The sequence below is a fragment of the Grammomys surdaster genome, unplaced genomic scaffold (assembly GCF_004785775.1).
Source record: "Grammomys surdaster isolate TR1022 unplaced genomic scaffold, NIH_TR_1.0 362, whole genome shotgun sequence".
Classification (NCBI taxonomy): Eukaryota; Metazoa; Chordata; class Mammalia; order Rodentia; family Muridae; genus Grammomys; species Grammomys surdaster.
Window position 1 is genome coordinate 5,459,935 of NW_021604781.1, and position 14,067 is coordinate 5,474,001.

A 14,067-nucleotide genomic window follows, 5' to 3' on the forward strand; every position below is an offset into this window, starting at 1 on the left:
TCTCTCTCTCTCTCTCTCTCTCTCTCTCTCTCTCTCTCTCTCTCTCTGTGTGTGTGTGTGCGTGCGTGTGTGTGTGTGTGTGTGTGTGTATTGGGAGTGTTCTCTTTTTAACTGCCATTTTTTAAGTATAATTTGCATACAGTGAGATTCACTTTTTAGACATTTATTTGGGGGCGACAGGGAGGAACTCATGCATGCATGCCATGAGGCATATGTGGAGGTCAGACATCTTTCAGAATTCAGTTCTCTCCTTCTACCATGTATGACCCCAGGATCCAGGGCTGCCCTTGAACTCATGGAGATCCGACTGCCTCTGCCTAACCAAGTGCTGGGTTTAAAGGTGTGTACCACCACACCAAGCCTCAACATATTTTTTTAAGACAAGGTGCTGAAGACTACTCTGGCCTAAAGCTTGTGATGACTTGCCTCTTGTCTCTGTTGAGCTTATAGAGCTGGGAGTGTAGGTGATTGCCAGCATGCCTGGTTTACTAGCAGAGGACTTGCCTACCTGTGTGGGAGGACCTGATTTCCATCCACAGCAATGTAAAAAGGAAGGAAAAAAAATGTGCCTTTGTAACCTAACTCTGAGCTTTTCCCAGGCAGAAAAGCCCCGGTTCCTTCTCACCCCCAAAACTCACACAAAACAAGTCCTCTATGTACTTTATAAAACACCCCAGCACACACACAGCACACTTACACACACATAGAGTATGGGAGTTAGAATATGCTTGGTCCAGGGAATGGCACTATTAGGAGGTGTGGCTTGTTGGAGGAAGTGTGTCACTGTGGGGGTGGGCTTTAAGACCCTCCCCCTAGCTGCCTGGAAAACAATCTCTCCTGGCTGGAGTTGGATCAAGATGTAAAACTCTCAGCTTCTCCAGCACCATGTCTGCCTGGACATTGCCATGCTTCTTGCCATGATGATAATGGACTAAACCTCTGAACCTGTAACCCAGCCCTAATTAAATGTTGTCATTGGTCATGGTGTCTCTTCACAGCAGTATAAACCCTGAGACATACACATTGCACACATACACACACATCTCACACACACATACTCGCATGTATATATACACACACATATACATATCACACACACACACACACACACACACATACACACATGCACAAGGTCAAGTCAAATTAGAATTTATTTCACCAAGGGTATGTTTCCAAGTAGTAGTTTAGATAGTAGGGTAACATGCATCTGAAAGGAGTGCTTGGACTGAAGCTCTCAGCTGACAGTTTGCTTAGCATACATCAATCCCTGGATTCCATCCCTAGGACCACACAAAGCAGATGTGGTAGTGCACATCTGACATCTCAGCACTGAGGAGGTAGAGGCAGGAGGATCAGTTTAAAGTCATTCTTGACTATATCATAAGTTGGAGGCCAGCCTGGGCTACATAAAACCTGTCTCAAAAATCAACAGAGACCAGAAAGATCGTTCAGTGAGTGAAGGCACTTGCTGTTAAAGTAAGGGGAGTTTCTATGCCCTCCCTGGTTCCCTAATAATGACACAGAGACCTTTATATTTATGGAGAGCTTCAGCACTATAGCTGGGGAGATTCTGAGCTATTCTAACCCAACAATGCAGGTCTGGCCTACTTCCCAGCCACGTGGCCCGTTACCTGCCATCTTAGTCTCTGGTCCTGGCACCTTCTATCTCATCCATGTCTCTCCAGGTCCCACCTGAAACTCTCTCCATCTCTCTGGACTCAGAAGTCCTGCCTTTTCCTCTCCTGCCCAGCTATACGCTTTTCAGCCCTTTATTTTAACCAATCAGAAGATGGTGAAGAACAATGGCTTACAAAATACTGAGGAATTTTGATACAAAGTCAGGAAATGCTTCATATTAATGACAATACTAAGGCCGGACTACAACAAGATCTTCAGGTACAGAAATCAGCATCTGAGTACACAGCGCACAAAAACACCCCCCCACAGTTTACTCCCTAGGACCCAAATGGTAGAAGGAGAAACGACTCCCAAACATTTTTTCCTGGACCACCATGGAACATATGCACACACTCACATATATACAAATAAATGTCTTCTAGTTCCATTTGTATTGCTGTTGTTTAAATACTCTTTTTAAAAAAAAAGAAGAAGAAGCAACATAGGGGAGAAAGAGTGTATTGCAGCTTATGACTCTAGGTGGCTGTCCACTGTGAAGGCAAGGCAGGAATGTCAAACAGCTACTCAGATCACATCCACAGTAGACAATGGAGAGAATTAAATGCATGGGTGCCCAGTTCTTGCTCAGTGTGCTCACTGATTGCTCCCCACTGTCTCTAGGACCCCCTGCCTAGGGAATGTTGCCACCCACAGAAAACTGAGTCCACGTCAATTAACTCAAGACAATCCTGTACAGGCAGGCCCACAGGCCAACTGTCTGTACACAACTCCTCACGGAGACCCTCTTCTCAAGTGATTCTAGGTTGTGCCTGTTAACAGTTTAAGTTAATTCTTACAAAATGCACTTTTAAAAGTTCTTTTTTTTTTTTAAAGGAATTAAAATTTTAAAAGATTCTTTGGCAGACTGTGACTCCCTAGCATGACAAGAAGGGGCCAGTGACTCAAGGACATCTGTCCTTGTGTGTGGTGTCAAGATACAGATAAACAGAAATTAAACATATTATCCTCGCCGGACCCACCCCCATATACACATCATCTTCTAAATTCATCACTATTCTCCATACCATTTCCCAGATCACAAAACTGAGGCTCTTGAAAACTCAAATTCCATGCTTGAGTCTCTGACAGAATTCAATCCCAGGTCCTCAAGGTTGTCCCTAGAGGTAGTAGGACACCTATGTGACAGCATTACCTGGGAGAACTCCTGAGGTCACAATGAGCTGGGCCAGACCATCTTGGGTTAACCTCTAGAAAGGACCAGGAGACCATCCCCTGGGATGACCAGGGCTGGACAGGATCAGAGGGACCAGACGGGAGCCAAGTTCAAGATTCATTAAGCTAATAAGGTAGGTCTGCGTCCTTGTCCCTGTACCCTGGAGTACTAGGATCTGAACCTAGGATCTCACATAGGCTAGACACACACACACAACCACTAAGCTACAGCTTTAACCTAAGACACAGGTTGGATGTAGCCTAGGTGTTGGATATTCATGTGGGACTCCTGTTGTAATTATTTAAAATAGGCGTGGTGCGTGGTGCTGGGAGTGGGTGCAGCCTACATGGCCTAAGACAGGGCTCTCACCCTCCTTTCACCCACATCAGAGTCCCTTGACGTTGCCCATCGTCGACAGCCTAAAACCTTCGACCATCGATGTGACTCGTCTCACATCAGTGTTTTGGGGTTGTGAACTTGTCTAAGACCCCCCATAATTAGACATCCAAATTCAAAATTCACATAGTTGGGATTGATCATAAGATGCCTTCTCTAACTAAACAGAGAAGGGGGAGATGCCAGAAGCCAGGACCCTCGCCCTTACCCTCACCCCCTACCTTTCCCCCACCTGCACAATGTCCTCTGAAGCTTGGCAACTGCAAGATCCTGCTTAGCAACTGCAGATAGACTCAAAGCAGTATACCATATCATCTTAAGAATAGCAGGGAGACCATAACTCAAGCAGTGTACCATATCTTCTGAAGAACAGCAGGTAGATCATAATTCAAGGCAGTGTACCGTATAGACCATGACATGTTTCAAGGCACAGGCCAAGAAGATTTTGTACTTTTCCACCACCTGGCCCCTCTTACCCCCTCCCCTTGTAAAACATGCTATAAAAAAGCATTTCATGTTCAAAAAAAAAATAGGCCTCTGGCTCAAGCCAACTATCTAAGCTTCGACGACTCTGCCTAGCTCAGCTGCCATGTTTCTCGGCCTGAGGCCATGTGCGTGCTGCAGCTAGAAATGGCCAGAAAGAAACAACAGCCCTGCCACCCACTAGATGCCAGCGTAGGAGATGGCTCTGCTGGCTCTGAAAGACAGGGCATTGCCCAGACCATTCCACCATCCATGCGGGCCCAGTAAGAGAATGAGACTCTAATTCTTACAGATTAATCAAAGGCTTCATATGTTTGATAATGATTAATAACACGATGCCCATACAAAGAGAGTTGTATCCCAATTAGCTAACCTAATTATAAGTTTATAAGTAGTTCCCCATGAGTGCTCTCCATACCTGTGTGGTTCTCCATCCTCCAACATCTATCTCTCTCTCCTAGCTCCTCCTCTTCCTTTTCCTCTTCTTCTCCCAAACTCCTCCTCTTCCTCTCCTTACTCCTCCCACCTTAGCTCCTCCTGCAGACTCCCTTTGTAAACTTTGTATACTTTGCAATCTTTGAATACTTTGTAAATTTTGTAAACCTTTTAGATACTTTTAGAGACTCTTGCTGCCCACCAACATTTCTGCCTTCCAGGATCACTTCTTTCAGAAAGCCCTCCCTGACTTTAGCCTGCTATGTGCTCACATTGGACTCTGATAAAGATAAAAAGGAAGAGAAGGACCTGTATTGGACTAGGGCTCTGGTTCACTGGCAAAATGCTTGCCCAGCATGCATGAGGTCCTGGGTTGAAATCCCAGCATTGTGTAAACTAGGTGTTGTGATATAGGCCTGACATCCTAGCACTCTGAAGGCAGGAGCTAGAGGATCAGAAATTCAAAGTCATTCTTATCTGCACAAGGAATTCAAGATTAGACTGGACTACATAAGATATTATGTCAAAAAGAAACAAAAAAAAGAGCTGAAGATTGGATCATTCAGTGAATTTGATTCCTAGCATCCATGTTAGGTGCCTCTTATGGTCTCAGACAGGGTCATCCCTGGGGCTCACTTATATTCTGCCTAGCTAAATCAATGCGCTCCAAGCCCATGAGAGACGGTCTCAAAGGAGGTGAAGGACACTTTTGAGAATGACATCTGAGGTTGTTTTCTAGCCTCCACACATGTATACACACAAACACACACACACACACATGTTGGCTTTGTGTTGGTGATCCCTGAATTTAGAAAGTAGAGGCAAGAGAATGAGTGTGTGAGTTTGAGATCAGCCTAGACCAATGAATGAATGAATGAATGAATGAATGAATGAATGAATGAATGAATGAAATAAGGGACCTTGCCCTGTAGTCAGCTGGTAGAGTGCTCGCCTAGAATGCACTGAGACCTGGGCTCCATCCTCTGCGAGACACAAGCCAGTCATGGTGATACACCTACAATCCCAAGGTTAGAAGTTGAAGGGAGGGAGAACACAAATTCAAGACCACCCCTGACTACATATCAAGTTGGAGTCCAGCCTAGTGTTGGCCTTCCTGCTCAGAGGGGAAGGTATCCTGGGACTCAGAAAACCAGGGCCCACACAGCTCTGAGAGGAATTCTCCTCAGCAGAGGCATTGAGTCTTCTAGGGAAGACTATCCCCAGCTGAGGAGCTCAGCAGCCTCAGCCCTGCTTCTTCTCTTCACTGCTTCTTGTCTTCCAGTGACAGAGTCACACCAGGCAGCAAATCTCCTAAAAAAATTTATTAGAGGGTTCAGGGTGTGGATGGAAGAATCCAGGAGTGGCTGCCTATGCTCCCAGGAGGAAGCAGACAGCAAGCAATTGGACAGAGTGCAGTGCTTTCACGGGGATTCTTACCGAGCAGAGCTTTCTAGGGCAGAGCTCTCCAGGGTGAGGATTGGTGAGATTTCAAGTCTTGAGCTTGGGTGAGCTCAGGGATTGGTGGGAAGATGTGGGAGGAAGCATCTGGCTGATTGATTGGAGGGACTGACCATCTAAAGTTGAAGGTGGAGAGGCTTCGAGGGAAGCTTCTAACATGCATATAGCATGTGCAGTCAACAAGCAAAGCTACTGTCATAGTCAGGGTTTTATTGCTGTAAAGGGATACCATGACCAAGGTAACTCTTATAAAGAGTTATACCCTTATACCTTATTTGGTGTATGACTATACCTTAATCGGGGCTGGCGGTTTCAGAGGTTTAATCCATTATCATCATGGCAGGAAGCAGAGCAGCATGCCAGCAGACATGTTGCTGGAGAAGGAGCTGAGAGTTCTACATCTTAATACAAAGACAGCCAGGAGCCAACTGGCTTCTAGGCAGCTAGCAGGAGGGTCTCAAAGCCCACCCCATACTTCCTCCAACAAGACCACACCTACTCCAACAAGGCCACTCCCTGGGCCAAGCATATTCAGATCACCGCATTCCACTCCCTGGCTCCCAAAGGCTTGTTCAAACACATGAGTCTATGGGAGCTATACCTAGCCATAGAATAATGCAAAATACATTTAGTCCAACTTCAGAAGTCCCCATAGTCTATCACAGTCTCAACACAGTCTAAAGTTCAAAGTCTCTTCTGAGATTCATCCAATCACTTAAATGTAATCCCCTATAAAATCACAATCACAAAGCAGATCACATACGTCCAATATATCATGGCCCAGGCTACACATTACCATTCCAAATGTAATAGTGAGGAAACACTGGACCAAAGCAAGACCAAAAACCAGCTGGGCAAACTCCAAACTCTGCGTCTCCATGTCTGGTGTACAACTCCTTTCAGCTTGGTTGACTGCAATACAGTTCTTTCTCTTGGGCTGGTGCCACTCCCTGTGGTCAGCTTTCCTCAGCAGGTATCCCATGGCTCTGGCATCTCTAACATCTTGAGGTATCCAAGGCAACTTCTACTTTACAGCTTCTTGTTCCATTGTCTGTGACCCACACATGATCTTCTGTGCTCCTCCAAAGGGCTTGTGTCACGTCTCCAGCTCTGCCCTCTGTAGCACTCTAGGCTCTGGTTGACTCCACTCCACTGCTGCTGCTATTCTTGGTGGTCATCCCATGGTACCGGCATCTCCAATACACTGTGGTCTTCTGCTGCAACCAGGCTTCATCAATAGCCTTTTATAGGCTCTCTTCATGATGTCCAGCTTCAACTTCTTTGCATGACCCCTTCAGTCCTAGGCCATCAACTGCAACTGAGGCTATACCTTCCCCAAAGGCCTTTCCTGACCTCTCACAGTGTCAAGCCTCAGCTTCTCTCTATGACCTCTTATGCTTTCAAAACAAGTACCACCTGGGTGATTTTTTTACACATTACCAAGTCCAGCTACCAGTAGGAGGTCTATCTCTGGAACATAGCTTCTTTATGCTCTTAGAAAACACTTTCCAGAAGGTTTCACCTCTTCTTTTTTATAAGATTTAATTATTTATTTTATTTTATTTTATTTTATTTTATGAGTACACAGTCGCTGTCTTCAGACACACCAGAATAGGGCATTCAATCTCATTACGGATGGTTGTGAGCCACCATGTGGTTGCTGGGATTTGAACTCAGGACCCCTGGAAGAGGAGTCAGTGTTCTTAATCGCTGAGCTATTTCTCCAGCCCGGTTTCACCTCTTCTTAATAACCACTAATATCTTAGCTCCAGCTAACCAGCATCAGTTGTCCCAGTAGTCTCCTTCTACTCTTGACTCTAAAGCCAGAGCCACATGGCTGAAGCTGCTGAGTTCTGCTGCTTGCAGGAGCTGGGACATGGTTCCCTTGTTCTATTACATTATCACCAGTTTTCTGTTTTCCAACTCCCTCATTGCCTAAGCTTGGCTGTCCTGGAACTTGCTCTGTAGACTAGCCTTGAGCTCACAGGTCTACAAGCCCCTCTCTTCTCAGTTCTGGGATTAAAGGTGTGTACTAACACACCTGGACCTAAGCTTTTCTCTACTTGGTACTTGTTCTGTCCCAGACTAGCCTTGAACTCAGAGATCTGCTTGCCTCTGTCTCCTGGGATCAAAGGCATGTTCCACCATGCTTGAGCCTAAGCTCTTCATGGCCACTAGACCTCAACATCCAGATCAAAAGCCTGTGTCTTCCATCTTTAAGATCTGGATGGCATGTGTGCCCTCAATTTCTGGATTGTAGTTCATTCCAGAGTAAAGACCAAACAAAAACAGTAGCCAGGTAGTAACACCGAACTTGATAAAATTATCTGTAGTTCAACTGCAAAAGCATAAGTTTAGCTGGGTAAGATCTTTCCCAGTGGTCACCGCTCCCTTAACTCCACTTAACGTCCTTCAACACAGGATGGACCTTCATTCCACTTCCTGGTGTCCCTCACTCTTTGAACTACACATTTTGTATCTTTTCTTTCTAACCTTGCTACACTTGGTCAAAATGTTCTTCTTGAGAGTAAATCATAACACAGAGTTAAAACTGGGTTGTTTTGAGACCTCCTTTCTCAGTGCAACTAATTTGAGTCTCTTCACCTTAGCCTCAGGCAGACTTTTTGGACAAGGGCAGAAAGCAGCCACATTCTTCACCAAAATAGCACAAGAATAATCTATAGGCCACATACTAAAATTCTCCTCTGAAACTTCTAGAGCCAGGCTTCCACAGTTCCAAGCATCCTCAGCAAGAATGTCTTCCGTCTTCCTACTAGGATAGCCCATTAAACCCCACTCGAAACATTCCACTGCTTTCTAAATTCAAAGATGTAGAGAGACTATATTGCGTGTTGTATGGATGCACCACCTATCAATTGAAAAGCCTATGGCTTAGGCAGGAAATAGCGGTGGCACATCTGGACAGAGAAAGGAGAGCCAGGCAGGAGATTGACAGGGAAGATGTGAGAAGGTGGATACATGGCACCTGAGCACAGGTAACCAGCCACATGGCAGAATGCAGGTTAAAGCAATTGGGTTATTTAGTTATGACCTGTTCTAAATGGCCAAGATATTTGTACATATATTTTAAGTCTGAGTCTTATTTCTGGGAGCATGAGGCTGGGGAGCAGAACCAGTTCTAACTTCTAAACAAAGTCCTCAAATCCACATTCTTTCAAACAAAAGTATGGTCAGGCCAATCACAATAATGTAGTATGACACACTTCCTCCAACAAGATCACACCTACTCCAACAAGGCCACTCCTGGGCCAAGCATATTCAAACCACCACAAGCTACCAACGCTTGTGTTCAGGTCAACTTCACCATTTATACCAGTGGTTCTCAACCTTCCTAACGCTGCAACCCTTTAATACAGTCCCTCATGCCGTGGTGACCCCCAACCATAAAACTCATTGCTACTTCATAACTAATTTTGCTACTATTATAAATCATAATGTAAATATCTCTGTTTTCTGATGGTCTGAGGTGACCCCAGTGAAAGGGTCATTCAGCAGCGAAGGCATTCTGACCCACAGGTTGAGAGCCACTGATTTACACAACCCAGGACCCAGTTCAAGGTCACTGTTAGTGTACATCTTCTTACCTCAGTTAACTTCCAACATTTCTCACAGGCCTCCTTGGAGGCTTGCCTCCTGCATGATTTCATATTCATAGGCCATCACAATGTTTAAATATCCGTGTGTGTGTGCGTGTGTGTGTGTGTTCTCTAGCCCCATCATTTAGCTGACAAAATCTCAGAATTCTTGGTCTATTTTTGTTAACTGATGTCTGGGGTAACCTGTCTCAGGATTTTTTTTTTCCTGTGATAAAACACCATGACCAAAACCAAGTTTGCGAGGAAAGGGTTTATTTCATTTTACAGCTTGCAGTCCATCATCTAGGGAAGTCAGGGAAAGAACTCACGGCAGGAAATCTGGAAGCTGAGTATGATGCAGAGAGCACGTAGAGATAGATGCTGGTTGCTAGCTTGCTCCTCAAGCTCTGCTCAGCCTGCTGCCTTTTAGAAGCTAGAACCACCAGCCCAGAAATGGCACCACCCACAGTGGGTTGGGCCTGCCTATCCCAATATTCAATGAAGAAAATGTTTCCCAGGTCAATCTAGTAGGAATATTATCTCAATTGAGGTCCCTCTTTTAAAAATGTCTCTAAGCCGGGCAGTGGTGGCGCACGCCTTTAATCCCAGCACTTGGGAGGCAGAGGCAGGCGGATTTCTGAGTTTGAGGCTAGCCTGGCCTACAGAGTGAGTTCCAGGACAGCCAGGATTACACAGAGAAACCCTGTCTCGAAAAACCAAAAAAAAAAAAAAAAAAATGTCTCTAAGCTAAACTAGCTGGCAGAGTACCACAATACCCTTTACACAGTAGGTACCAAATAAAAAGACTATCTCTTTACTCCTCCTAGAGTCAGGCCAAAAAATGAAAGCCAGCATTGTCCCGTTGTGGAGGCGGCGTTTGTCTCTAGCGCAAGCCTTCGTCTTTGCCCCTTGCAGGTGGTGAAAGGCCTCATGACGCCCGTGTGCCCGATGTCCCGGGAGTTCCTCAAGGCCTCACACTTCTCTCTGGGTCCTGATCCACGGCTACATGATGGCACTATGCAGTGCACAACACACAGGGACTTCGCGGCCTATCCCTATGTCACCCAGGTCCAGCTCCCCTCGTCACCACCGCAAGGCACAATCTTCCAAAAGGAAGCGCGGTGGGCTGCCCAGAAGCGTATATCCGAGATGCGCCGTGCATTCTCACCACCGCCCACGTTACTGTCGCAGGACCAGCTGCGGGAGCACACAATGGAGCATACGCGAGCTATGCAGGTGAGCAACCTGCATTTGCACGCGGATACGCGTCCTGTCCTCAACTTGTCCATTGCACGTGCTGACTACGGCTGGCCGGATCTACCACCAAGCCCCCGCGCGGACATCCGAGGAGCACGCCTCCTCTTTGACCGGGATTCGATGCCCTCGGGTGACAGGAAGAAGCTGGGCATGCCATCCACCTCATACCAGGCACACTACCAGCCCTACGATGGCGTAACCCCTCAGCCCCGTGCGCCCTGCAGCCATCTAGGTGAGCGCATACCCTAGCCATGTTGTACCCAGGGACATTCAGGGACACCTCATGAATCATCGTCCCTCACCCCCACCCCCTTCCTGCAAATGGTCACCTTTCAACACTGAGAGGAAAGTACTTCGAGCTGCCAACCAGTAGAGATGCTGCTGTTAAAACCTCCAGGATTAAGGATGTGACTCAGTTGGTAGAATATTTACTTTGCATGCACAATACGCTAGTATTCCATCCCAGCACTATGTAAGCTAGGCATGATAGTCAACAGCAATCATCCCAGCATTGAGGAAGTAGAGGCAGAAAGATCAAAACTCTCTCTCTCTCTCTCTCTCTCTCTCTCTCTCTCTCTCTCTCTTCTCTCTCCCTCTCCCCCTCCCTCCTCCCTCTCACACACACATAAACACCACCACCACCTACAACAACAACAGGTCAAATCTGTAGTCTCAGCACTTCAGAGGCTGAGATAGAAGTTCGAGACAAGCACTAGCTACAGGATGAGTTCAAGTCTAGCCTGGGTGACATAATGAAATTCCCAAAATAAAAAAGGGATAGGGATGTAGCTCCGTGGTAGAGCACTGGACTGGTGACGTACAAGACCCCAGGATTTTTTTGGAATTTTCTAGCAATGTCTCCAGTACAACTGTAGTTGCTGTCAGTAAGAGAACTCCCTTTGAGTTGGGTTTTGGGTGGGGGGTGAGTTTCTATTTGCTTCTTTTGTGTGTGTTTGGGTGTGATTCTGTTAGTTAGAGGACAACCTTGGGTGTCAGAGCTCAGACACCCTCCATCCACCTTTGTGGGTCCAGAGAATGAACTACGATATCCATTCTTTTGGTTTTGAACTAGTGAGATCATTAGTATATAGTAAGCCAAAATAACAGGAAAAAAAATTAGCAACTATAGTAACTAGCCTTAACTAGTAAAACATCCTCATATTGGGTGCTCAAAGAATCCAGCAGAAACCCACCAAGGGAATCCTCATCAAGGTAGGGACCTAGAGCCCTTGACTGAGACAGTCTCAGGCAAAGCAGTGTCCCCTTAGGTGAGGCTTCCAAGTAAAAGAACAAATAACAACAGCTGGAAATGACATTAGATTAGGTGTTCAAAACCTGCAGCAGAAACTTACATAATAGTGACACATACCTTTTTTTCCAGCCTAAAGTCTGAGGCCAGCCAGGACTACATGAGACCCTGTCTGGGGGTGGAGGCAGAGGCAGAGGCAGATGGATTCCTGTGAATTCTAGGACAGGCTGGTCTGCAGAGAGAAAGAGGGTGCGGGGAGACTGGGGAAGCTGAGGCAGTCAGAGGGAGTTCCTGACTGAGCTGTCTGTCTCTCTGTGGTGGGCTTCCCCACTGCAAGGGCTTTTCCATCACAGGATGAACAATAGTAATGTCTGTTGGAAATGGTTCACCTTTTAGTGGTTCTCAAGTACATGTTTTCATTCTTGAGTTATTTTTGCTGCTTTTCCCTCCTCATCAGAGTTAAGAGGGATGGCTGTCCCTTGGAGAACTCTCTAAGACATGCATTGCTGAGGTCTAAAATGGGAGAAGGGCCTGGCTTCCAGAACGAGTTTCTCGGTTTATAAAACAGGGTCTGTAATTGGCCTGGAGTTTACTCAATAGGCTATACTGGCTGGCCAGCAAGCTCCTGGGACCTGCCTCCTTAGACTGAGACCACAAACTTGTGCCGCCATAACTGAATTTTTTATGTGGATTCTGGAGATCCAAACCCAGGTCTTCATGATTATGGGAGAAGTGTTTTACTGAGTCTCCCCAACCTTCTTTTCTTTTTCCTGTTGGGAACCAAATTCCGGGTCTCAGATGTACTCCAACATGCTTAAATATACAAAGCAGGTGCTCTACCATGGTCCAACAACCATCCCCTCAAGGCTACTTCAAGTCTCTGAGCCTCAAGGGTATAAAATAAGTGAAGGACTTAATCAGCCTAAATTAGGCCTAAACTCAGGACACAGAAGGCTGAAAACTGAGAGTTCCTAAGCAGCTATGACTACTGATCAGAATACTGTATCAACACATCCATACATAGCCAACCTGAAACAAACCAACGTACAGAAGAGGGGTGGGGGGAGGAGCCTGGGCATGGTGGCCAAACCTATAAAACTAGCACTGTGAGGGAGACTGAAGCAAGGTAATCAGGAATTCATGACCATCTCCAACTATGTGAAAAGTCTGAGGCCAGCCAGGACTACATGAGACCCTGTCTGGGGGTGGAGGCAGGAGAGGAGAGAGGAAGGGAGAGAAAGGGAAGAGGGAATGACCTTAGCCGAAGTACCTGTGTCAATACTTGGTAGCCGCATGTTTTCTTACATTTATTGTGTTTATCTGTATGTGCACATGTCCCAGGGTGTGCATGTGGAGGTCAGAGGAGAGCTTGCAAGAGGAACTTGACTCTCAGCATGTAAAACTCAAGGATCTCACCCAGGTCACTGGGCTTGACAGCAAGCATCTTTACCCATCTAAACAGTTCTCCCTCTTTCAAAATTACTTTTAGCTTTTTGTTTATTTTGTTTTGTTTTGAGAAATCTTTCAGTCTCGAATAATCAGGGTTGCCCAACTTACCTTCCTGTGGGCAGAGTTCCAGGTGGCCTTGAGGCTGCAGAAAAATCAATCCCATTCTCTCCCACCCACTTCTCATTCTTCTTCCCTAGGGGGTCCTAACACCCTGAAGTGGAACTACAAGGGACAGGAAGACACCTCCTACAAGAAGCAGTTCCAAGCCCTCCCAAGCCCACCAGCCTTGATGTGTAAGAGGGTAAATCAAGGTGCCATTGACTCTGCTGGGAATGGGTGGTAACCATGACAACTAGGGTAGTTCTGACCTTTCACCCTCTTTTGCCCATAGGCCTCCTCCAGTATAAACCTTGGAGACAGCAAGATTGGCTATAGTCCCCAGTGCTCACTTGTGAAGCAGACTTACACACCTCAGGGGCTGTCCCCAGACAGGTACAGAAGGCCACTCTCTCCCTGCAGTTGGCTTTCAGCAACATGTTGGGTGTATTGCTCAGGGCTCCTGAACTTTTGCTTGCCTTGGAAATGTTCATTCCAAGCTCCACCTCAATATCACATTGCCTCCTAAAGCACTTGCTGGGAAGATGGCTCAGGATGTAAGTGTGGACTGCCTGAGCATGAGGATCTGAGTTCAAAACCTTCCTCAGTACCTACCTAAAAAGCTAGCTCTGGCCATGTGCCTGTCATCCCTGTGGAGTGGTGCACACAGACAAAGGGAATGACTGGAGCTTGTCAACTGTCAGCCTAACTCCAGGTTCAGTGAGACTCTGTCTCAGAAGGAGTAAGGCACAAGCCAATGAGATGGCTCAATGGTTAAAGTGCTTGTCAGTAAGCCT

At 46.3% G+C, this 14,067-nt stretch overlaps 1 protein-coding gene across 1 annotated transcript; it reads left to right on the plus strand.

The window, feature by feature from the left end:
- The first annotated feature begins 2,912 nt into the window (after positions 1 to 2,912).
- Positions 2,913 to 13,799, plus strand: Tex45 (testis expressed 45). The gene is made up of 4 exons (XM_028779755.1): positions 2,913 to 2,994; positions 10,145 to 10,708; positions 13,372 to 13,475; positions 13,566 to 13,799. Exons 2-4 carry the CDS (start codon positions 10,150 to 10,152, stop codon positions 13,797 to 13,799), a joined length of 897 nt encoding a protein of 298 aa, XP_028635588.1. The 5' UTR covers positions 2,913 to 2,994; positions 10,145 to 10,149.
- The last annotated feature ends 268 nt before the right edge of the window (positions 13,800 to 14,067 follow it).

Bases quoted from the DNA above. Each gene is read 5' to 3' on its own strand.
- Tex45 (XM_028779755.1), top strand. From the start codon at position 10,150: ATGACGCCCGTGTGCCCGATGTCCCGGGAGTTCCTCAAGGCCTCACAC. The intron at 10,709-13,371 runs GTGAGCGCATAC...CTTCTTCCCTAG, and splicing joins TGCGCCCTGCAGCCATCTAG to GGGGTCCTAACACCCTGAAG. The intron at 13,476-13,565 runs GTAAATCAAGGT...TTTTGCCCATAG, and splicing joins CAGCCTTGATGTGTAAGAGG to GCCTCCTCCAGTATAAACCT.